The sequence below is a fragment of the Acanthopagrus latus genome, chromosome 14 (genome assembly GCF_904848185.1).
Source record: "Acanthopagrus latus isolate v.2019 chromosome 14, fAcaLat1.1, whole genome shotgun sequence".
Classification (NCBI taxonomy): Eukaryota; Metazoa; Chordata; class Actinopteri; order Spariformes; family Sparidae; genus Acanthopagrus; species Acanthopagrus latus.
The window spans coordinates 4,219,709-4,244,336 of record NC_051052.1 but is presented as its reverse complement, the minus strand read 5'-3'; the positions used below and the strand labels follow the sequence as shown (position 1 = coordinate 4,244,336).

General features: G+C 41.3%; 2 protein-coding genes across 4 annotated transcripts; one reads left to right on the top strand and one right to left on the bottom strand.

The window, feature by feature from the left end:
* The first annotated feature begins 33 nt into the window (after window positions 1–33).
* On the top strand, window positions 34–4,978 carry psmc2 (proteasome 26S subunit, ATPase 2). The gene is made up of 12 exons (XM_037122464.1): window positions 34–224; window positions 536–573; window positions 702–783; window positions 920–1,019; window positions 1,630–1,761; window positions 1,855–1,927; window positions 2,065–2,160; window positions 2,321–2,485; window positions 2,579–2,666; window positions 3,353–3,555; window positions 3,683–3,779; window positions 4,680–4,978. Exons 1-12 carry the CDS (start codon window positions 155–157, stop codon window positions 4,835–4,837), a joined length of 1,302 nt encoding a protein of 433 aa, XP_036978359.1. The 5' UTR covers window positions 34–154; the 3' UTR covers window positions 4,838–4,978.
* Window positions 4,940–21,469, bottom strand: slc26a5 (solute carrier family 26 member 5). 3 transcript variants are annotated; one of them, XM_037122456.1, is made up of 18 exons: window positions 21,250–21,467; window positions 19,540–19,826; window positions 17,556–17,695; window positions 16,994–17,104; window positions 13,328–13,506; window positions 12,868–13,032; window positions 12,281–12,516; window positions 11,964–12,111; window positions 11,073–11,186; window positions 10,900–10,977; window positions 10,587–10,682; window positions 10,145–10,251; window positions 9,849–9,918; window positions 9,646–9,738; window positions 7,818–7,922; window positions 7,212–7,418; window positions 6,969–7,023; window positions 4,940–5,834 (listed from the first exon to the last, which is right to left on the bottom strand). In XM_037122456.1, the coding sequence occupies exons 2-18, from the start codon at window positions 19,680–19,682 to the stop codon at window positions 5,686–5,688; spliced, it is 2,196 nt and encodes a 731-aa protein (XP_036978351.1). In that variant the 5' UTR covers window positions 19,683–19,826; window positions 21,250–21,467; the 3' UTR covers window positions 4,940–5,685. The 3 variants fall into 3 exon arrangements, with proteins under 3 accessions (XP_036978351.1, XP_036978352.1, XP_036978353.1); XM_037122457.1 differs by having other exon boundaries at window positions 19,540–19,823; XM_037122458.1 differs by lacking the exons at window positions 4,940–5,834; window positions 6,969–7,023; window positions 7,212–7,418 and adding an exon at window positions 7,457–7,716 and having other exon boundaries at window positions 21,250–21,469.
* Window positions 21,470–24,628: the final 3,159 nt, after the last annotated feature.

The following is a 24,628-nucleotide window of genomic DNA, read 5'->3' as shown; positions in this document are numbered from 1 at the left end:
TTTTCTTGGTGGTACATCATCAATAAAGTTCCGACCCTTATTTCCGGTGACTGGCACACAGCGGCGGAAACTCAAAGCTGCTGTGTAATGGTACAGTTTGGTTGCCGAAGCAGCTCGGGCTATTTGTGAGAGACAGTTTATTCCCTGATTAAAAATGCCGGACTATTTGGGAGACGACCAAAGGAAAACTAAAGAAGAGGAAAAGGATGACGCACCTATCAGAGGTAACCACTTTATCTGGAAATGGAAATACACTTCTCAAACAGTCAATGCTTTCGCTAAAAGGAACGTCGACATTAGCTTCCCTAGCTAGCTTAACGTTAGCTCTGTTCTGTATATGAGCTGCTAGTATTTTACCACATACCCAGGCAACTGTGAGGGTTTGGTAAATGTAACTTTTAAGATGTTTGCAATGAAAGCAATTGCTGTGATATGCGTAACCGTGATGAAACAACCGGCATTGCTCAGTTCGACAACAATGCTAGCGGCCCACTGACAGAGTGCAGACTCATTCATGTTGTTTTCATCCTCACAGCTCTGGATGAAGGGGACATCGCTCTGCTGAAAACATATGTAAGTACAGCCTGAGTAGTACTCGCTCAGGTTTTCAGCTTTCTACCTCTGAAAGCGCTGGATAGCTTAAATTAGCATTAGTATTAATTAAAAGGTTGTTTAATGTGGTGCGTGCTGTTCATCGTCAGGGTCAAAGCACCTACTCCAGACAGATCAAACAAGTGGAAGATGACATCCAGCAGCTGCTCAAAAAGATCAACGAGCTCACAGGTGGGTGACAAAACCATAGATGGGTTTCAATGTCAAATTTATTGGCCTTACTCAGATTTTCTCGTTAAACCAGTGGCTTCAAATGTCCTGACTGGATGTGTTTGTGGTTTTTTTTTTTTTCTTTTTGCTTTCACAGGCATTAAGGAGTCGGACACAGGCCTGGCTCCACCAGCACTCTGGGATCTGGCTGCTGACAAACAGACTCTGCAGAGTGAACAGCCGCTGCAGGTAGCAAGGTAAAGCAAACTCATAGTTGTGTGTGTGAGTCTGTAATGAAATTGTGTGGGAATGGTCAAGGCACTGTGGTAGTATTTGTGAGGAAAAACACAGAATGTCCTGGCTTGATAACGTAGTTAATCTTAAAAATAAAATGCGTTATTATATGTATACCCATTCTTTTTTCTTTTTTTTAAAGGGAGGGCGTTAAATATATTCACAAAGCAGTGCATTGTCCAAGTTAACTTTCTCATCACTACCACTGCATTCATCTGAGAACTTCTCTGTCAAAAGAGAAAGTATATCAAATTCATCCTTCAATTCATCACCTCAAATCCTAATGAATAAACTGGTAACACTTCACAATAACCATCATCATTATTGGGTGAATCTGTAGTTAATTTCTTACTATTGGAACAATTATCTCACTGTAAACAAACATTGAGTCGCTTTAAAAACTATTTAGCAATTGTAAAGCTTTAACAGTAAAATATCTATCAACATAAGTTTGTTTAACTTAAAGTTTCCATAGATTCATGGTGGTTATGGTGGTGCTGAATATTCTGCAATGATTCTTGAAAACAACGACTGTTTTCAAATCCCCACTGTTTCAATGGTTTATTTAACCAGATGCACAAAGATCATCAACGCTGACTCCGAGGACCCCAAATACATCATCAATGTCAAACAGTTTGCCAAGTTCGTGGTGGACCTGAGCGACCAAGTGGCCCCGACTGACATCGAGGAGGGCATGAGAGTCGGGTGAGGCAGAAGTTTTTAATAAGATTGCTCACATTTACGTCTGATGTCTACTGAAACAATCTGCTAAATGTAGTGTCTCTTCTGTTCTTCCAGTGTCGACAGAAACAAGTATCAGATCCACATTCCTCTGCCACCTAAGATTGACCCAACTGTCACCATGATGCAGGTATGACTCCACTAGGGACTACATTCTGAGAGCAAAAATGTTGTCAAGAAATCTGTGGTATTATCTGACATTTTTCTAATCGGATTTGTGCTAATCAACAGCTTTTGTGCACCTTTGCAATTTCTCTCGTGTTGTAGGTGGAGGAGAAGCCTGATGTGACCTACAGTGATGTGGGTGGATGTAAGGAGCAGATTGAGAAGCTGAGAGAAGTGGTCGAGACCCCCCTGCTCCATGTGAGTGTTCACAAATGAAGAAAATCCCAAATCTGAATCACTGCCAGAGCTTTTCATGGTCACAACATTCACCCAGATTCAGATGAACATTGATGAATCAAACCGCTCTTCCCTTCCATGTCACCATTCTGATTATTTTACTTTGTCCTCTGCTCACCAGCCTGAGAGGTTTGTCAATCTGGGTATTGAGCCTCCTAAAGGCGTGCTGCTGTTCGGGCCGCCTGGCACAGGAAAGACGCTGTGCGCTCGTGCCGTGGCCAACAGGACGGACGCCTGCTTCATCAGGGTCATCGGCTCCGAGCTGGTGCAGAAATATGTGGGAGAGGTGAGTGTGGGAAGAGTTTCAGAAACACAGCGGGCAAAGAATAGCAGCTGTTTAGATTTTGAGTCCTGATGAATGTAAACATCCATTTTGCAGGGAGCCAGAATGGTGAGAGAGCTGTTTGAGATGGCCAGGACTAAGAAGGCTTGTCTGATCTTCTTTGATGAAATTGATGCCATTGGAGGTAAGGATAACCCACCGTCTTGTACAGTTCTATATACAGCACATTTTCTCTTGTGCATCTGTGTTAAGTTCCATTCAGAATGGTGTAAACCCACTATTCTATAAGTGTGGTACAAGTACCGCTCCCTCCAGTCATACACGGAGGAATCCCAGATTTTTATTTTAAAAGTGAATAAAGTTAATTTCATAACACCTTGTTAATGTTATCAAAAACAATACTTAAACTGAAGTGAAGAGAAGTTTAGTCTTTCTGGAAATTTTTTTTTTAGCCTGCTATGTGGTCACGTTTATGGACCTTACATGCACACATTTTAGGTATGTGTGGGGCAACACTGAAATCAGGTTTTCTGCAAGTCCTTACAAAGTCCACCCAAGAAGTCACTCAGTTTTGTAAAATTTGAATTTGTAAGGTCTTAATTGCCACAACCTTTTGGCAAAGTGTAGGTCAGCATAACTGAAGGTACTAACCATACTCCTACATTAAAACCTACCACTGCGTGGGACTACATATGTACTATACTGCTTACCTAATACTTACCTAAAATGCTCAAATAAGAAAAACAAGAGTTGTCCAAAAAAAAAAAACACCCTGGAACTATTGTTTCTCCAAAATAAAGTAAAGAAAATAAATGTGCTCATAAAACACTCAAGCATTAACGTGATTATCTGTCATCTTGAACCTGCCAGGTGCTCGTTTTGATGATGGTGCTGGTGGAGACAATGAGGTCCAGAGGACTATGCTGGAGCTCATCAACCAGCTGGATGGCTTCGACCCTCGAGGCAACATCAAGGTGCTGATGGCCACCAACAGACCAGACACACTGGACCCTGCCCTGATGAGACCCGGACGTCTGGATAGGAAGATCGAGTTCAGCCTGCCCGACCTGGAGGTGAGGGTTCCTAAGATACAAAGACATCTTCTCATGAACCTGACATGAAATGTCACAATGTGATTAGGAATTGTCTTCCTTCTGTTTATGAACCTATAGTCTAACCCCTGTTTGTTCTGTGTTTCAGGGTCGTACACACATCTTTAAGATTCATGCCCGCTCTATGAGTGTGGAGAGGGACATTCGTTTTGAGCTGCTGGCTCGCCTCTGTCCCAACAGCACCGGTAAGACTCATGGAGCACTCTGTCCTTTGTTCTCTAAAGACACATTCTCACTACATTTTCCTTCAACCTCTTCCTTTTCATTGATAAACATATCAAAATGCTTTTTCCTTCTTCCCCCTCATTTAACAAGAGTTTATCCTCCTCCCTGTTCTGAAATAATCATTCCAGGGTCGCTGATCAGCTGTTACAAATTTGACCCCCATTTGTTCATTAGTGTAGTACTCATGTCAGGCCACAAGGGTGCACTGTAAACATATTGTTGCCATCTATTCTTGTATCTCCAAATTCGGTGAATAAACGTTTATTTTACAGGTTAATAGAATTCCAATTCTTCAGCTAAACAAGCTATTTGAAATCCCAGAAAATGTTTAAAACTTAAAACAGAAATGTTTGTAATCAAGTCTTGAAAAGCTGATGCTCTGGAGATGCATGGTTTTCACAGGACAAAGGTTAAGATTCAGGGGAAATCTTATTTTACTTCATCCAACAGATTATCTCAGCTGTGAACTCCTCTTAATGTTAACTAATGCAGGACAATGAATTTAAATATGATCAAAATCTTATAACGGCCAATCGCAATATTTGAATTGCTGAAGCTGTAATTTTCTTAAAGAAAATATGAAAATAGAGCTACAATCTGGTACTGTACAAATGTCAAATCATCTTTTCAATTTGCTTCAATGAAAATAAAAGCATTCACTATTTAGTTTACCACGTTTTGTAGCCATAATTTTACTTTCATTTTTACTGTCCTGTGTATCATAGTGGTATGACCATAGAAACACAAAACCTTAATCCCAATAACTTGAGGCGACATGACTGGCAGAGCTTGTCCACAGTATTTCCTGTCGGTCCTGAAAGATGTTCTGTAAGCAAAATTTGCTGTGTGTTTCCTGTCAGGCGCTGAGATCCGCAGTGTGTGCACAGAGGCGGGCATGTTCGCCATCAGAGCGCGCAGGAAGATCGCCACAGAGAAGGACTTCCTGGAGGCCGTTAACAAGGTCATCAAGTCCTACGCCAAGTTCAGCGCCACCCCCAGATACATGACCTACAACTGAGCGTGTGTGTGTGTGAGAGAGAGAGTTAACTCTTTGACTTTTTACTGTCAAAAGAAGCAGAGAACTGAGTCAAAAAATCTTGTCCTTTTGTTGTCATTCTTGTTCACTTATAAATAAAGTTTATTCCAGAATTGAATCTCACCCACTTTCTTTTGTCAAATGTTGTAGAATAACCACATGGAAACTTTTAAGGCCTCCTGCGTATACGACACAAAAAAATAACTTTCAAAAAATAGAACATTTGTTATGTTAAAACGTACATTACTACATTAGTGTTGGACATCGTCTCGAACAGTAAACAGTCAAACAAACTTTAACAAATATGACAATGCAAATGAACCAGCGCTAGGACTTTTGCTGGTTTAAATACACAATTACACAAACATACAGCTGAAAATATACTCTAATCTGTCAACGAACATCTCAGTAACCATAAACATCTGATACAGCATGATAATGACAGGCAGCCACTAATCAGTTCCACACAGCACCTACAGAAATCATTCTAACAAGGTCATTTGGACCAGAGCAGCAGCAGCAGCTTACTTTAAAATGTATCTCTCCCAGAAGAGTGCCGAGAGCTTGAACAGAACTACTAGAATACTTCAAAAGTGCAACTCTAGATGATCCACTCAAGAGAGGATGCCGAGGAATAAGGCTGTGGGAATGTCACCTGGAAATCCTGAATTTCTGAATGGCCTCAAACATGCCCTGTGTCTCGCTTCTCTGGGCACTTTGGAGTTAACAACCTTGTCATACTGTTGTGAAGGGAAAACATCCACCTGAGTCTATTCAATATGAATGATTGTTCATGGCTCCTGCAGGTGGGTGTGAGGTGTCGGCTCCCGTCAGGTTGTTCCACTCGTCGGAGAGGCTTGCGAGTGGGAGTTTGAGTGTTGACAGTGTAGCACGGCGTCATGGACAGTGGGGAACACCATCTCTGCAGTCACGATCCCGCTGAAAAACTGCAGGGTGTCCAGCTCGGACAGAAGGGTTCCTAGTAGACCGAAGCAGAAATGCAAGATCAGTCAGACCAGATGAGCACTGTGTTTTCATATTCCAGTATTTACATGAAGCTATTCCCATGAGTCTTTGCTCTACCATGTGTATTAAGGAATCATATCACAGCACACCCGTCAGTGACGAGAAAGAGGGGAGAGCTGGGGTAAATGCTGACTTCAGCAAGAGGTTGACCTGAATCTGAATCTGTTTGCTGGTGGGAGAAAAATAAGATTCTCCCTGGTCATTCTGTCCTCATGCAATAGGAGGTCATACGTATCTTGTACTGACATTAATGTCTGGATTAGGATAGTGAAGATTGCTGTATGAGTTTATATCTCACGATCTCTGCAACCTAATTAATCAAAGCTACTGTAGACATATCTACAGAACAGATGTCTGACAAACCAAGGCTAAGCTAACTGTTTGCATAAAAATCGTAAGCAGGCCTTGGATCTTCCTACGTTAGCAGACTAAGTGTCTCTGACCTATTTTACCTTCTAGTCCTCTGGCTAGAGGGGACAAACCGAACCACTTCCCTTGCTATGTTGTTAAACAGATAACCATGTGTGGGAGCGACGCTTCCTGAAGCTGTAGATATAATTTGGGCATTTGGGAAGACTTGTGAGGATTATCATGGCAACACTCAGTTTTGCTTTTTGCTTTTTTCTCAATGTAAGCCATCAGTGTCTCTGAGTCTCTTCATCTCTCCTGAATGGTCAAGGGAGCGGAAATTCCACAACAGTGTTGAGTCAAGTTATCCTGCTGTTCACGGACAAGGTGGCGTTTTAAAAGCTTTATTCATATTACATTTAGTCAATTACACAAATAGACAATATGAAATACTGTATCTTTAAAAAGCTGGAATCACAGAACTTTGACAATTTGTTAAAAATTTGTATCAATTCAGTAATTATCAAATTGTTGGCACTTAATTTAATCAATGACAGGTAATCAATTAATTGTTCCAGCTCTAATAAAAAATACGACAAAGCAACAAGGATCCTATTAATCACACAAAATGATCCAGGTTAGTCTGCAGTGACAGTCTTCCAGATTCACACAGTTACAGGAGCAATTACTGCAGTTAAGCTTGGAATCAATACAGGGAAAAGTTATAATGATTACTCACTGTTGCAGCCGGCTATGACCACTCTAACGTCCACAGCTGCATATTCCTTCATGACCTGCAGAGACAGAGTGACTTACTCACTGAGGTCAAATCCTGAACATCAGGATGCGACGCACAATCATTCCTGAACTGACTGTGGCAGCACAAGAATGAAACTTCAGAGCATTAACATCTACACTTGCTGTTATAATAAACCAGATACTGAAAATATCCTCAGGTGAGAGAAGAAAATAGAAAACGCACCTGTTTGATGGCTTTGGCTCCCACTGAATCAATGAAGCTGGCGGACGTCCAGTCCAGGATGATGGAGTGGACGGTGCACAGAGGCTCAATAAAGACGGCCTCCTCCAAGTCCGACTCGCTGTGTCGGTCCTCCAGCTGGCCGTTCCTCTGCTCCTCCGCCACGTTGTTATGGGACAAAACCTCATGGGTCACTCCCTGCTCCTTGTACTGGAACCAACCAAAGAGAAGGATTCTTCATGAAGGGAATTCAAACAAGCCACAAGGTATATCATGTTGTCATTTCTGTGTATTTTTGGATCCGGCCGCAGACAGTCGGACTCAGATAAGTCGACATTCCACACATAGATATACATGTGAAAGCTTGTCTTGTCAATCACAGCCTTTCAGTGCCACTGAGGTGGAAAAACATCACCCATAAAACCTCCCGAGGGTTCAGGCACTCCCTGCTCTTGTACGTCAGCCTGAGGAACAAGTTTTCCAGTCCTTCCAGGATTTACACAAGCCCCTATGTGACACACATACAGCAGCATGCTGCATATTTACACCGTCAACAAAGCTGACTGTGCATATACACAACAAGCCACCGGGCAGAGAACACAGACTCACCTTGGCGCAGATCTTCAGTGGAGTGCTGTGGTTGCCGTTGGCCTTCTCCTTCAGTTTCTTTCTGGCTTTTCGAACAGCTTGTAAGTCCTCAGGGTTTACTCCCGTCTGTGAACACGTCATCAGTAGTAGCAGACAGGTCAAACGGTTTGTTTAAATGTTTTCAGCATCTCAGTTCTGACATGCACTTCTTGTCCATGCTTATATGGCTCTAAAATATAATCTGATAAGGAAAAAACATATGTATTCCTGTAATGTTGTTATGTTTGTAGCACTTTTATAAAGGTGCATTCTTTAAAAAAAAAAAAAAACTTAGAGAACAAAACAAAACAAACAATGGCCAATGACTGATGGCCACAAAGTATATCTAATGATAACTTGATAACTTGTCATGACCAGCTACTTATCTTAAAATCTGGTAGTATTATTTTGTCTTTAACCTTTTTGAGGTGAAAGTAAATATACAAACACTACAGCCATGGTTTAATTTAAGTTTAATTTAAATGTAACCTAGTTAAAGTGAATCAGCTACTTGATGTTGCAAAAGTCATTTTGGAAGTATCACAGCACAGTTGAATCAGTTTTAGTCTTCCACAGTAAAAACAGATTGTAAGTTTATCACTAATAATATGTGCTGTCATTTATCACGCTATGTCAAAATGGCAGAGATCTCTTTGCTAGCAGTCATGTTGATGACAAGAAAAGACTGATGTCACGCTCAACTGCCAGCAGCAGCTTAGTTTAGCTGAGCATAAAGAGTAGAAGCAGAGACAGTGTGAGGAAGCCTAGCCGCTAGCCTGGCTCTGTCCAAAAGGTTATACATATCCATAATGCTGCAGCTGTACATTTACAGCGCAGATCTGAGATTTTCACCAAATCCCACACAGCGCAGTCATAATGTCAACCTTATTTTTTTTTTTTTTTTAACACATGGACTAAAAGGGACTCTGTGAAACTTCTTGTGCTGGAAGCCGGTCATTAGTTGATGTTAGCAGACTCCATTTCTTTTTTTTAAAGTATTTTTTTGGCCTTTTTGATAAGGCAGCTGAAGACTTGAACAGGAAACAGGATGAGAGGGGGGGAGAGACACGCAGCATGGGCACTGACACGAGCTACATGAGAAACAGTCAGATGTTTTCATGTTTATTATTTAATTAAAAATGCACTCAGTGCTTATGACGCAAGAATAATTCATAAACCATTTTCAAATGACACATGCCAATATCATGTGATAGTTAAACACCATTTCTAGTTTTCTAGTTCCAGCTGCCTTTTATTCTTTTGAGTTCATATCTTTCTTTTCAGGTTTGCTGGTTTTTAAGTGAACCATTTTCTTGTATCACCCCAACAGATTATAAGGGTTTCTCCTTTATCTACATGTTCTCACCAAAAATCATTATGCATCTAGGAAACTGAGTCAAATGTATCCAAAATGGGTGTTCTCTGCTTATGTAATATTTTGTTATTCTATTGTAATGTAAACTGTATATAAGATTTAACTTCTGCAGGTTTGGGATTAAGTACTTGGTTCTCTGTTGTGTGACAACACACAACAGAGGATGTCTGTCACTGTCACATTCCGACTGCATGCTCACAGCCAAGTTGTTTTCGCATTCATTTAATTACATGTTTCTCTGTACCAGTGGGGATATACACATTGTGTCAGCAATGTCCGTTAATTCTAGACCTCAGTGCACAACCTGTTTAAAACCTGTTTATCTCCATGACTACAAGTATTCCTACTAGTCCCCTGCTCCAGTGAAGGAAAATTTAAAAAAGCACATTAGTACAGTATTCCATAAACACACACACACACAACGGTTAGGATTACCTTCTCCTTGAGGGTGTTCACATAGAGGTCACTGTTAGCAAAGTAGATCGAAGAGTTGGAGTGGAAAATCTTAATCCCCTCGTATTCAGCCGCCTGGGAACAAAGACACCAATTGCAGGTGTTCAGAATTCAGGCCAACCGACTAAGTGCGACATTTCCAGCCTGCATTCAGACTGTAGTGTTTTCTACTCTCACAGGCTCACCTCTTCATACTCGTCCACATCACAGTACAGCCCTGTGCCGGGAACATGACCCAGGATAGCACTTTTAGGGCTGAAAGACAAGGACAAAGGTCAGAAACACTTAGTTAAATAAATTTTACATCAAATTCTTCTGTTAGCAGGCCTGGAGCACCGTCCACACCCATTCATACAACTGTCATTACATTACATGATATGTGGCATCATGGTTATTCAGAGAAAATAGTGAACAATGATGGGATGGAAACAAAATAAAAACACATTTGGACTAACGACAAGCATCTGTCTATTTTCAGCACCTCTGTGTTCTGTAGATGACAGTTACTATGGCGAACGCGACGGCCACCAGGAGGCCGTAATCCAGACCCAACAGCACAGACGCCACAAAGGCCACCAGCCAGATGACCTGAGAGAGAAAGAGGGAAGAAACAGAAATATACAGACAGAAAGTGTTACAGCTGCATCCTGTTTTCTTCATCAGATGGAAAAAAACAAGGTGTTCTCTTATCTTTATTTTGTCACTGTGACAGCACCTTTACATCAGCTAAAATCGCCAAGTAAAGATTCAAAATCTACTATCGCACTGTATTTTTGTGTTCTGATGTTCAACTCTAAAGAAGCAGCATGTGTAGCTCATATAACAGACTATTCTGAGAGAAGAGCTACCTGTCAGATCACCAAAAACCACAATGGACAAAAAAAAGTGCAGAGCAATACCATGATAAGATCTGACAAACTGACCAGTTCAATCTTGCTGGTCCTCCACAGAGCAGGAATGTCTCTGAACTGTTTGAACATCCCCAACAGATTCACCATGATGATGGCAGCCAGCGCAGTCTGGGACACACGACAGAAGAGGATACAACATAAGAACACAACTGTACAGAAACACATTAAAAACATTTATTGGCAGTGATTTGTTCTCTTGAGGTGAAAAATGAAGCATGAACTACTTTTTGTTAACAGACCCCAAATAAAAATAAAAGTGTCTGCAGCTGCGATGCTGAGCTGCCAGACAGGAAGCTTGTGGCTCAGTGTCATCATCTCCACCCACCTGAGGGAGCGGCTGGAAGACGAAACCGATGGCAACGACCACCAGCAGCACCACGAGAGACGACAGCAGCCCTGCGATCTGAACACAAAGTGATAACTGCGTCACCTCTCACTGTCATTTTTATCTCTCCTGTAGAGGATATGTGTGTGTGTGTGTTTGCGTCTGTGTGTCACCTGTGTCTTTCCACCGGTGCTCTCCTGCACCAGGCTCCTTGACATGGAGCACGTGATAGCGAAGGTTTGGAAAAAAGAGCTGATGAAGTTACACAGACCGAGGGCAATCAGCTCCTGAAACACAATATAGTGTCACAGACTGATCTTTTTTGGTTTAGTTCTGCTTGTGGATCCATTTGACTTGTGTTTACATGCTCCAGCATTGTGAACCACAACAAAACAAATACAAAATCCTTTCCACCGTAGCTCAGACGAAACAACTCATAACCATAACCTCGTTTAATGTAATCTATATATACATGCAGCAGGTGAATGAACGCATTTTCTTTCAACATTTAAACTAATTTCAGAAGCATTACATAAAGGTTCTGCATTGTAAAAAGTGAGATTTCCATATGTTTTTTTTTTTATTATGAAGCACGTCTCAGTGCTATATAAGTAATCAAAATGTATTTAAAATTGTATTTTAAAACTGTGCCTTTAAATGAGCGGCCAGGATTTTTGTAAGTTGTGATGTCACCAACATACAGACCGCTCTCAGCCACGTCCGGAGCACAGCCATAGTTGCTAAAACCGCTGGAAATTAGTTAGACTGTCTCATTCTACTGCACTTGTGTCAGCAACATTTTCACCGTGTGATGATTTTAAAAAAGCAGAACAGAAACTGGATTATTTTACTAAATGGACAAGTCCAGCTGGGAAATCAGGTTTCTCATATCCCCTAACTCAAATACAGTAAAAAATGAATAAATAAATAATTAATTTAAAAAAAGAAAAGGTTTCTCAGAATATAACCCATTTTCCCAAATTCATGTCAAAGCACCAATTGTTGTTGGTTAACAAGCTTGGCCCATGATAGACTTCATTGTGCCGGACAATATCCAGACTCACCTGGTTGCCATCCACGCTGTAGCCGTGCTTCAGGGCAAAGATCTTGGCAAGTGAGACACCCATTGAGAATCCTACAATCGCTATGGCAAAGGAATCTGTGACCAAATTGGGTAAGATAGAGAAGTCTGGGAGGGATGGAGGAAGAAGCCTGAAAACACATAACATACCGCTTGTAGTACATCAAGCACAATAATCTAAAACCACTAGTACATTCAGATTTCCCAGCTCTACAATCCACTGACTAAAGAACAATCCTCTTAGACATCTTCAGAGACATTCCAGAAATTCACCTGAAAGAATGATACATAGAAACCTACCCTGTTGGTATCTTCCCAACCACACCGACTTTGTAGTCTTCTGATAACAACAAGCCGTACGAGACGCCGGTTGACACGATGACCACGATAATCTCTCCAGGAATGGGAATGGGCAGTTTCTTCTTGAACCGCTCGTTGAGGTCTTTGATCACATATAGGAAGACCAGGCAGACGAGGCCCAGGATGAGAGTGGTGACATTGGTGCTGGTGATGTCACTGAGTACCGCGCTGACGCTCTGCGGCCAAGGAAAAAGGACAGTTTTAAAGCTAAGCTACCCATTTCTTGCATCTACCACACATTCACGACAACTAAAATGCTCACTCAGAAGATTGCAAATCTCTGCAAAAGTCCAATAATTCAATTAGTCTTAATCACCATTTGTACCTCTCTGAATCCCCATCATTTCAGCTGTACATTAGCAGTAGTTGCAGTTGTCTATGCCTAACTGTTACTGAATAGCAGCTGAAAAAAAGACCAGCCTCTATAAAAACATGTTAAACGATACTGGTTTTTATCAGGATCCACATCAAAATAAGCCATCTGGCCATCTCCTACCTACAAACCCTCCATTGCTATTAAAACTCACAAAAATAACAGAGAGGGGTCCACTGAAGCGCGGTGTTTTCACCCCCAGCAGGTATTTAAGCTGAGAAACAACGACGTGCACAGCTGCTGCTGTGGTGAAGCCTCGCACCAGGGGCTCTGTGAGGTAGATCGCCACAAAGCCAAATCTGAGAAGCCCGAAGACAAACTGAAAGAGAGTGAAGAAAAAAATATAAAATATGAAATGCGAAAAAGGTATGGTGATAAAAATGAGCTAGTTTTGTTTCAAATAAAAACACCATTCAAGGTGTGGATACATCAACAGTGAATCAGACATCCTTTGGGTAAACAGTGATTTTGAGCGTGAGAAAGCTGTATCACTTTCCTGTGAGGTTTTAACCAAACAACAGATTCTCTGTTGGAGGCTGCAGGCAGCTCTCACTTTTTGGCTGAGTGTGGTGGTTGTGTTTTTTTTATTTTATTTTATTTTATTTCAGGCTGACCTGGATGATTCCCACCAAGGTTGTTAGCACAACGGCAACCTGCACCCGCCTGGCATCACGAGCCGCCACGTCCACGACATCAGACATGTTGGATCCGTTCGCAGGCAAGATAAACATGGAGTCTGGGGCTTCCCTCACTGCTACGCCCCCAATCATCAGACTTATTACAGCAAAGGTGCCTGCAGATCACAAACACAGGACAGTTTATCAAACTTTGTGTCTGGAGTTCTTCATCTATCCATTTTAATCTCCACTGTAACTGTAGAATCATGCACCTAAACTGTGTGTGGTGGGGGGGGGTTGTGCCCACACTTAGTGCAGTATCCCTTTGAAGGAAAAGGCCATCTTGTCCAGCACTTGAACAGCAGCCCAGTTATTCACTCTCGCTCTCTGCCAGAAGTTAAGAGCTCATCATTTCCAAAGCAACTCAGATTTAAGTTTCGGAAGAGGCCATTTTACAGTCACTCTAACTGCTGCCTGTTGTTAATTTAAGATCAAGTCTTTTGTTTTAAAGGTTGAGGGGAGTTTGGTTTATCGCACCCATTTGTCTGGTGGACTTCGTGATGACCAGGAGTTCAGATCAGATGAGGAGAGAGGGGTCAGTGACATTTTTACAATCCTGCTGCTCATGTCATTTATGGACACGTCGAACCACCTTCTAATCTGGATCAGTGTGCGACTAGTGAATCTAGTTAATAAAGCTGACCCCCTGTGTGTGGGACAGAGAGTGTTGGCATTTGGAGCTCATCATACTGTTCTTGGCGCTGACTGTGGAATGCAACCTGGCTGTGTGAAAAGGCCACTGACTGTCTTAAAGACCACCGATTACTTAGCCAAGATTAACGTAACAACACGGGAATGGGATTAGAACAGCACAAGTAAATTTCCTTGAAATATTGTGTCAGAGATCGGTTGTATGACAAAATGATGAAACCACCAACCATTGGTGAGAGTTTCTCAGCCACTAGTGCTTAAAGTACAGCCACGTGAGGGAACACGACGCAGAAGAGAACAATGTGCAAAAAGAGTATCATTTCATATTCCATATTAATTAATCTCAAACCTCGTGGATTTTCTTGCACAAATTGTTTCTTTTTTTAAGTATTCTGCTGTGTCCGTTGGTTTGTTGGTTGGTTGGTTGGTTTGTCAGCAGCACCACACAAACACTACTGAACACATTTCCACCAAACTTTGACGGAGGATGCATCTCGGCCTAGAATAGACCCCTCCTAACTTTCAGTAAGGATCCACATAAAAGGGAATTTTATTCTCACTTTCTTTAATATTGCAAAATCAGGTGTTTTTCCACATTTTTGGTATTTTGATTCAAAGGAATAATGCATTGATCTTGCTGAAAAAAAATACAATTTCTGGCAGATTCAAATAAAAATCTGGATGGAACAGATTTAAATGTTTTACTCTGTATTGGATTAGGCTTGATTGAATAAAAAGGGACTGTTGGGTCTTGGCAGAGGTGCACACTCTACAGAGTGCCATTCTAGTTATGACTTTTTCAAATTTGGCCCTTGGATATAAAATGTTATCATTTTTGTGTTTCTTTGCATGAGCATTCTAAGCCTCACCAAATGGTTATTTTTACACTGGTTTGGGTTTTAAAAAATGCACCAAACATCCAATAAACCCTAGGAAATATTTGCAACATGTATTCATGAACACAGTTGTAAATGTTTGCAGGAATCATATTAACAAAAAAAAATAAATAAATGTTTTACCTGAATAAAGAATATACAGTTTTCCAAAATAACTATCCACTAGCGTTCCCTTTCTCGCAACCAAATTTTCATTCTGTGTGGTATTAATGTTGGGCTTTCACATCTAGAAGTTATTTGGTTCTGCATTAAAAAAAAATGAGTGCGACAGAGCTTGCTAAATATAGCTTGAAAAAAACACCTATTAAGATATAATGTGTGCATATTTTACCAATAAAGTTTATCTTAATTTCCTTTAAACTTTATGTGAAAGTAATAATATTCATTGCAGGAACAATTTTAAAATGTGATAAGACTTAAGATTGTTTCATTTCTTGACAATACTATCTTTTATGTGATACCTACCATGCCAGAGTTTCATAAAAGTTACAGATTGTCACAGCTTGGTTGTTGTATACTAGATGGTGTCATATTGTTTCCTGTAACTGGACAAATCATTCTTCTTAGTTCCTTAGCCCAATACACATATATGTTCTGTCATAAATGAAAACTTTCTGAACCAGTTTCTGACATAATCAATAGGTAGCATTTGACAATAAAGAGAGTCTGGACTAATCCCACCAGAAATGGGCTTGGTCGGATTGCAAAATGGATTGCAACATAGTCAGAAGGCAATCATGATTCATTTCCTTATTGAACAGTTTGATGTGATAGTGAGATCACAGAGCCTTGCTTAATTGAAAAAAGCCTAGAGGAAGAAGGCAACTGTCAAAACACAGGCTACAATAACAGAAAAGGTTGGTTTTGTTTTTTGTTTTTTTACAAGTTTGGCTGAGTTGATGACGTTGAAATTCAGAAGAAAAAGGACAAAAAGCATCTGGATCTGGAGTAGATCATTGCAGTGAAACATTATGTCAAATGTTTTATCTTTTTCAGTTTCACGGACATACAGTCTCTTATCAGTATAGGACTTCACTACAGGAAAATGGGGCAAAGTAACACCAAAACAAACACAGCAGTCCTCTGTCAATATGATCATGTTTGAGCCATGTACAGATTTCACCTTAGCCCCACTTACTTATAGGCTAGGTGCTGTCCAGTATAAGTGTGTGTATGTGTATCCCTCTGATTGAAAAGGCCATGTTGCCCAGCACTTGAACAGCAGCCCAGTTATTCCCTCCCGCTCTCTGCCAGAAGCTAAGGGTATCATCATTTCCACAGCAACCTGTTCTCTGACACGATTTGTGGTAGAGGCAGTGAAGCCAACTGCTTCCTGTTTTTTGTTTTTTGTTTTTTCTAATTTCAGATCAGATTCTTTCTTTCAAAAACTTGAGCGGGTTTAGTTTGAAGCGCTCATTCATCATGTGTAAATAACTCTGTGCTGATATTTGAGACCACTTGGCGCCCTTTCTAGGAACGAAAGTACCCAGATGAGTGAGATGTCAGGAGTGGGGTCAAGGAAATTTCACAATCCTGCTGTTCATGTCAGCTGAGGACACGGTTATCACATTGGATTGAAAACATTTCCTCAGCGTGCAATCTCAAAGAAAACTTTATCTTTCATCCCATAATCTGGCTCAGTCTGTAACTTGTTCAGATATTTAATTGAGCTGATAACAAGAGCACTGCTGTAGCCCCTGTGTGCGTTGGACAGAGACAGCTGGCAGTTTTAACTTATCATATGACTGTGAGGAGCAACCTAGATGTTTGAAAGGCCACTGACTGATCACTTCTTAAAAGCATATCCACCATTATTAATTTAGAACATGGTGGATAACAACAAACAACATAAGGACACACTTCCCTGAAATATTATGCCACAAAAATGGTACAAAGTTTGTTCATGTTTATTGGTTTCTTAAGCTATGGCGGTTGTGGCAATGTCTCTTTGCTGCCCTGTTCCTTCTACTGCATCTCTTATCTCGGCTCCAGTCACAGACTATAGAAGGAGATTTACGACCTGAATCCTCGACAGGCAGCTTTAACAGTTTCTCACCTATGGATATGTGTCTGGAAGTGCCAAAGAAGGTGTAGAGCAGGACTGGGTAGAATGAGGAGTAGAGGCCATAAACTGGAGGCACAGCAGCCAACATAGCATAGGCCAGACCTGTGGAGCAGAGGAAAGGGGCAAATGTAAAAAAAAGCTTGAAAGTCCCAGAAGCCAAGTGATTGCATCACAACCTCAGCGCTGCAGAGATACCAAAACATAGACAGCGTGACGCTGAAAGCAGCCCCTCAGGAGCTGGCAGCTGGCCAATATCGTGTTTAATCTTTTTGTCATTTCAGATGACTAGCCAGGCAAAGTTAGCGTATGGTCACTGTACAAAGCATTGGAATACCTAACATTGTTGGCTTCCTTATTCTGTAAAGGCAATGTTTGTCAGGCTTTCAAACAAACATGGGTGACAAAGGGTCATAGCGAAGTGTTTTGCAAACACAGTACTCCACAACAGCTTTCATAGATTTGATAGAAGTCTATGAAAGAGATGAAGTCCAATCTTCTGAAAGATATAACAGGACCTCAAACAGTAGTGCAGCAGGGTCTGCAGGGCACTGACCTTGAGGGAGCTGCACAACTCCTGTGCTGAGACCTGAGACAACATCTGATAACAGGTACTGCTTGACTGGATAGGACGGCAGCCATGTTAGAATCGGCAAGAAGGTCAAAATCGCCGCCTTGGCCTTTTCTGTTGAACACCTATGAAAGAAACAAACAAACAAAACAAGTGGGTGAATTTATCAGTTTGTAATAAAAAAAAAAAACCCACAGAATTTTAGTCCCCCCGTCACAGAAAATGCATCTTTTCAATTACAGAGGTCTTTCCTGGAATCCATGTTGTTTTGTCGCTGTAGTTCATCACGCCCCTGAAGGCCACACTTAGTTAGATCATGACTCAGCATGTTCCTCTTCCTTACTAACAGCAAATATTTTTGCCTAACTCAGCTGACTTCTAATCACCTGTATACCCGTAACGTCAGCACATCATTATGGGTAAACACTTAATTCTCACGCCCTACTAAAAACTGTTGATCACCATGAGAGAGATGGGAGGGGTGTCTCTAACAAGGATTTCAAGTTAACAAGAACTATAAAATATAACATTACTGCCAGCATGACGGGAGCTCATACTTCCTTTAACACTGTTTGTGTTGGCTAGATCCTAAAACAGCACAGTACGGATGAAGATTTTTCTACATTCTAACTCTTCATAGACAAGATGTTACTGGGCTTGTACTGCCTGGCATTGTAACTATAATGGAAGAGTCACATACCAGTGCGGAAGTTCACTGGTAGTCTGCCACATGTATCATCTGTCTTTTGTCTGTTTGTCTACTAGGAGGAGGAACCGTGACTGTATTAAGAAACTTCTAATGTTCCTCTACTCTGTGACGGGACAAACCCTCAAATAAACCTTATCAGGAATTGTGTCATTGCACATCCGAATTCGGGAGCCAGACGTTTTAGCAGTGATTCACTGTTCAAACACCCATAAAACACTGACAGGTGAGCAAAGGCATATTCTTAAAATGAGTAAAGCTGCATGCAAATTGTTAGCTCAAGTCAAGCTCATTGCTTACATGATGCTGTAATCTGTCACCACATGCTACCATCCACAGACTGTGGCCTGTCATTCAGGGAGGTCAGGAGGGACAGTCAACCACCACCGACGCACGTTCATTTAGTTAAATCATACAGTGTCACACGGTTTAGACGGTGAGAGCAGGATGCCCTTCCAATGAACAAGCCACAGGTACGAAGAAAGGTTTTGCAAACACTTCTTGATAATGCAGAAACAATTACTTAAAATATAATCATTTTATCAATGAAGTGAAAAGTAATTACCCATGAATGCACTATACTGATAATTGAATAAATATCTAGGGAAAATTCTCAGATAAACTAAAATAAAATAAAAATGTGCTCCTTTTATTCTTAATTCTAAATATAAAGTTCCTGTTTTTGTTCATTAAATATCTTTGGACTGATGTGAACATGAAACAATAAGTTCGAGTATGTGACTTTGCACGGTGGGGAACTGCGATAAGCATTGTCACATTTTCTGACATTATGAAGACTTAATTGTCTGTTAATGCACCCACAACATGTATGCTGTATAATTACATTGTTTTGTGATTGACTAATAAATCAGTTGTCAGAAGGTCAGTGATAATTTTGCTTCACATTTTTTCTAAAGCTAAGTGCTTGTTTTGTCTGATCAGATGTCCGAAGATATTCAAATTTCAGTGACATGACATTTTTGCCTAATGGTTGCTTAAAAATATTTATCCACTATCAAAATTGTCAGTGAATGTTTTTTTTTATCAACTAATTGATTCATCAGATGCACTATTTTTTTTTTAACACATGACTAATTAAATCCTAGATCTTATTTTTTAGATATATATCTAAAACAAATACACTTAACTGAGCCATGTAGGAATATGTTGACTTGTATCAATATATCTACACTTATTCAATGACTTGCTGAACAGCACTTTAGCAGGGCAAATCCAGAGGTAAAATCCTAAATCTAAACTCACCGGCATTGGTTTGCCAGCCTCTGTCGGAGGGTGGTGGAGTTTTCTTTGCGATGGAGAAGCTGCGTCCGGAGGAAGGCTTCATCATAGACAGGGCGATCTATCCTGTACATCAGCTGTGAGTCTGCCGCTTCTTCTGGGTCCATGACAGCGGCAGGAGGGCGGAAGTACAAGGTGTAGCTCTCTCTGGTGTGGTTTATCTCTCTTGATTTTTCTTCTCTGTCATTGTTCTGGCTGGTTTATCCTCATTCCTTTCAACCGCTCCAACAAGTCAGCACTTCCGCTTTCTGCTTGGAGGGAAATAGAAAACAAGATGGACGTTATTCCAACACTAGCCGTTGGTTCACCACTTTTAAATGATAACAGGAGTGGGAGTGATGATAACCGACCAGGCGTTTTGAGTTTGTGCACTGTGGTGCTGATAAGAAAGACTCCAGCTGAATTTGCAAGGCTTCCCACCTCAGATGTTTTATCAGATTTTTAGCAAATATCTGGTGTTTGGCTAGTGCATGAAACTGAATGAGATCTATTGTTGGGACACGGTCTGCTGTTAGCAAAATGAAATGGGTAAAGGTTCAGCTGTGTTCTTCAGTCATGTCTCTCAACAGCCCTGCCGTCACATGCCTTCGCGCTTTGACATCTTTGGAACCAAGAATGTATGCAAAATATATGCATATGTTGTTTATTTTTGTTTTTATTTTACTATACAGTTTGTCAGTTGGACTCCACTGGAGGTTGATGCCTTCAAACCTTCCAAGCTGCGTTGGTGTCCCCGTTTTTGCCTAACTTTGAAGGCATCAACTTGGCACAAATTCCCAGTGAATTCACAGAAAGCTTTTCTCTGGTCACTGACAAAAGCTTCTATTCAGGTATGAAAGTTCAGCATACAGTGGGTTGGACGCAGTTTGTTTCATTCACCCATGATTAGCAAACTGATTTTTTGGAAGGGGTCTTTAGATTTGAGGGGCCATAGACTCTACGCGTCTCAAATCTCAGTCAGATATAGAATCAATGAGTCAGGCAGACTTAACGTATTCAACTTAAACAACCCCTCTGCCACTGCACTCCCTGCTTCTAATGGATGGAGAGGGGGAAGTGAATTTTGGTCTTTTTGCTAACAGAGGGGGATGGCAGCCCCTCTCATCCCCTCTGATCCTGCCTACTGCACATACAGGAGGTATCTGCTTTTAAATGGACTGGTAATGCTAACCACCTTTGAACGGCCACGCTTTTCTTTTAAGATACACAAGTATGAAACATAAGAATTCATGTAGTGCCGCTGTCTGTCTATCATGTCAAATGTGACAATGTTGTCATAACGACACGGACACTAACCCAGCTATTCTATGGTGGTATTTGTAAAAATGAATCACTTCTCGTTGACTCACGGTGAGAATGGATGGAACGGACTCATCAGTTCTCCTCACTAACTCAACTCTCTGACGTGCAAACAGTTGAGCGCCTCGAGCGCTCTTCCCGTTTCCCCTACCTGACGTTAGCTAGCTAACATGATGTTGATGAAGGACGAACGGTGACCCCATAAATTACAAACGTGAGGACAGTCATGTCGGTGTTACAAGAACGAACCGGTCAGTAGTCGAACTGTGGGCTACTAGCGTGACCTCGCTGTGACAGGACAGCCCCCCCACCCCGACTCTCCACAGTTCAACATTTAAGCTAACCTAAAGATGCTAGTAAAGACTTGGCTCTTACCTCCGTACTCCTCCAGCTCCTGGGGATGCTGACGGATGAAAGGAGGATATGGTTTTATAAAGCGACCTCCTGAGTTAAAGTTTAACAGGGACAACGTCCTCCGCGGACAGCAACAGACACTTTATGATAGACCAGAGATGGGCAACGCTGAAGGGATGAATTACTCTCGAGTGGAATTCCCTCTCACCTTCCGGTCTGCAACGATGGGTGTTGAGCCTCACGCATGCGCTCTCCTCTTGCCCTCAGGCCGGTTTGTAGTCCCAAACGAAGTTGGTGTTTGAACAATGGGGTTTTGTTGCCATATTTCGAATGTTTTGTGTAGCCATTACATGAGCTGCAGCTGAATACATAAAGTAAGTCGATGTTCTTTATTGGGGAAAAAAAAAATCCATACTGCCACAGATACGGTATTTCAACTTTAAATAGGCCTGCTAATATGTAAAACAATACTGTCGTTAAGAAACATCCAAATAGACACTTAGACACACCCCATATAAACAGAAAATAATAGTAAAAAATAATGTTGTTGGGATGACATGAAAAATGTTGTGATCAAATCTGAGGGATTTTGTGTACATGAAACCTACGGTGTGAGCCTGCAGGTTGTCATAGTCAAGCCTCGTGTCAGAGTGGGAGCTCCTTGTCTCCTGTGGATCTCTGCTGTCTCGGGCAGGGAGCTGGGTGATGATGACAGCAGCACCTCTCCTGCAGGGCCGTGACGTGCGGCGGTCACGGGGTCTCCCTCTTGTGCTGTTTGTCTTCTCACGGTCCTAATGAAGATTTTGTTTGCCATTGTACCCAATCATTGTGTAAATGTAGCACATTTATATAATGATAATAATAAACATCACCTCCCTTTCACACTGGCCTCCTTCAAAAAAAAAAACAAAAATCAATTTCCCGTCACATAATGACAATGATTAGAATCATAATGTAAGTACATGACACACCACTTGTTTCCATAAACAGTCAGGGGTGAACACCAACAGGGTCGTTGGGTTGCATCTGAACAGTAAACTGGACTGGTCAGATAACACTGAGGCCGTCTGCAGGAAGGAACAGAGCAGGCTGATCTTTCTGAGGAGAAAAATGTGTGCACTTTGCATAGCCAGTGTCATATTCTTAGCGGCAGTGTGCTGGGGTGTGGGTGTCGGGAGCATTGGTGCCATCAGGCTGAACAAACTGGTGATGAAAAAGCCAGTCCTATGGTGGGAACGAAAGTGCACGACCTGAGGCAACTCAGGAGCTGGTCCAGCCACAGACTCATCCAGCCACATGCCTCAGTGCATTCCGGGGGCTCTTTTATACCATCAGCGATCAGACTCCACAACACCACCACCACAGCTCCCAACACCTGCTTTCTCCACTGATGAAGGACTCAACTATACACTTCACTGTCACAATAGCTGTTTTTTTTTTTATTATTATTCTTGTTATTATTTATTGTAGGAACCCCGCCCATTGCACATTTGCACAGGCACATTTATTATATATTGCATGTCATGTACACACAGGGATAGTTACTCTATATAGTATGTTCATCTTTATTCTAATAGTTTTTTGTTAGTTTTTTTTTTTAAACTCAATTTATTTTACCCTTACCAATATCTCTTTGTTATTGTCTCTATTTTTTGAGCCTCACTCTTGTGCTGCTACTTCCCAAGGGGGATCAATAACGTCATAAAGGAACATCCTTATTTCAAAAACATTAGACATAAAGGGGAAACACAAAGTGGGAGGTTTTCACTGCACAATAAATACTTTCACTTTAAATACTTAAGTAGTCTAAATTTGTCAGGAAATATTTACATCCATTTATTTACTTAAAATTTGTGATATGTAAACCTCCAATTTATACTCAAAACGAATAGACATTTTTTTTCACTAAAATTCTTACATACTGTACCCTTAAGTAAATGAACTGAGTACTTTTTCCACCACTGCTGGTTTACCTCTATGAAAATCCTCAAACTAAGCAAAATCCCAACCAACAAAATATCACATTCACAAGTAAGAACAGTCTGTTAAGGGGGGAGAAAAAAAAAAGAAAATGAGATGAAAACAAAATGTTTTAGGCCCCATTCTCACTCCTGTTGCATGTAAAATACTGCATAGTTCGTTCGTGTTTTTCAATTCAGTAACGTTTTTTGTCTTTTTGTTTTTATTAAGGAGGAAGCGATGCACATAGAAGCGGCGGTTCGAGTCCCGGCCTCGGCAGGATTAAGTTGTACAATATGCACTGTAAAAGTCTCTGTGTTGCCCTTGTTAACTTGAGTTTATTTAAGCTCACCATGTTTTGCACTGAGCTCCACCTAGTGTGTAATTAAAAATTCACCATTAGAATGAATAGAGCTGAGACAATATTAATATCAAAATTGCAAATCTTATTACTAGGTCTTTGAAACTGGTGAAACACAAACATCTTGGCCTCTGGCAAACTGTGAAGGCCATTTTTGACACATTTCTGATAATGCTGTATTTGATTATTTGACAGTTACTAGTTAGTTGAAAAAAGATTTTTCACACAAAATATAACATGTTTTGTTTTTATTTCAAAAGAGATGGGTCCAGTTAGAAATACTTGTCATGGTAAAAATACAAAGCTACAAACATAGTAGAAAGGTAACATTGTTACAATTTCAATATGATTTAAAATCATTACAAATTTGTGGAACAAGAGGTACCACACACTGTACATAAGGAAGGTGGGTGAAGATAATGATGATAATGATAATCATTTAGGATCTTGTTTCATGATCTCCAACCACTGCTCCTTCGGAAGAGCCTCTAGCAGTAAACCCTGCCTTTGTATTGGCTGTGTCCAGTCTCAGCAGTGCAGAACTGCCCGCATTTCTTGCATGTGTTGTGCTGCACTTTGCGGGTCAGTTTTCGGACAGGATTAGCAGAGGAGAGGGTGACACCCAGGGCCTGTGGAGCAGCGACAAGGAAAGGGCTTTGTGACGTCATGGGAGTCAGCATCGTCAGTTTAGGGCCCAGGACTGGAGCAGGGAACAGCTGACAGTGCGGGCGCAGTATTACAGCCGCCTGCGTTGCACATGAAGGCTGAACGTTCCTCTTCAGCCGCGCCTGGCCAACAGTGCTGCCAGGCAGGTGGTACTGGTGAGCTGGGCCTGGCAGAGGGGATGCAGACGGAGGCCACACATTAGCAGGGAGGAGAGGGTTGTGCCACGTAGGAGGTGAATCCTAGGAGAAGGAAGCAGGCTGTGAGGTGGCAGCAATGTGGGAGGAGGAAGCAGGCTGCGAGGTGGCAGCAATGGTAACGGACTGGGACAGCTGATTTCTCAGCCCTTTCAGCCTCACATCTAGGACGTCAAACTAGTGCTATATATTCAAAACCATACATGATAGCAGCAAAAAA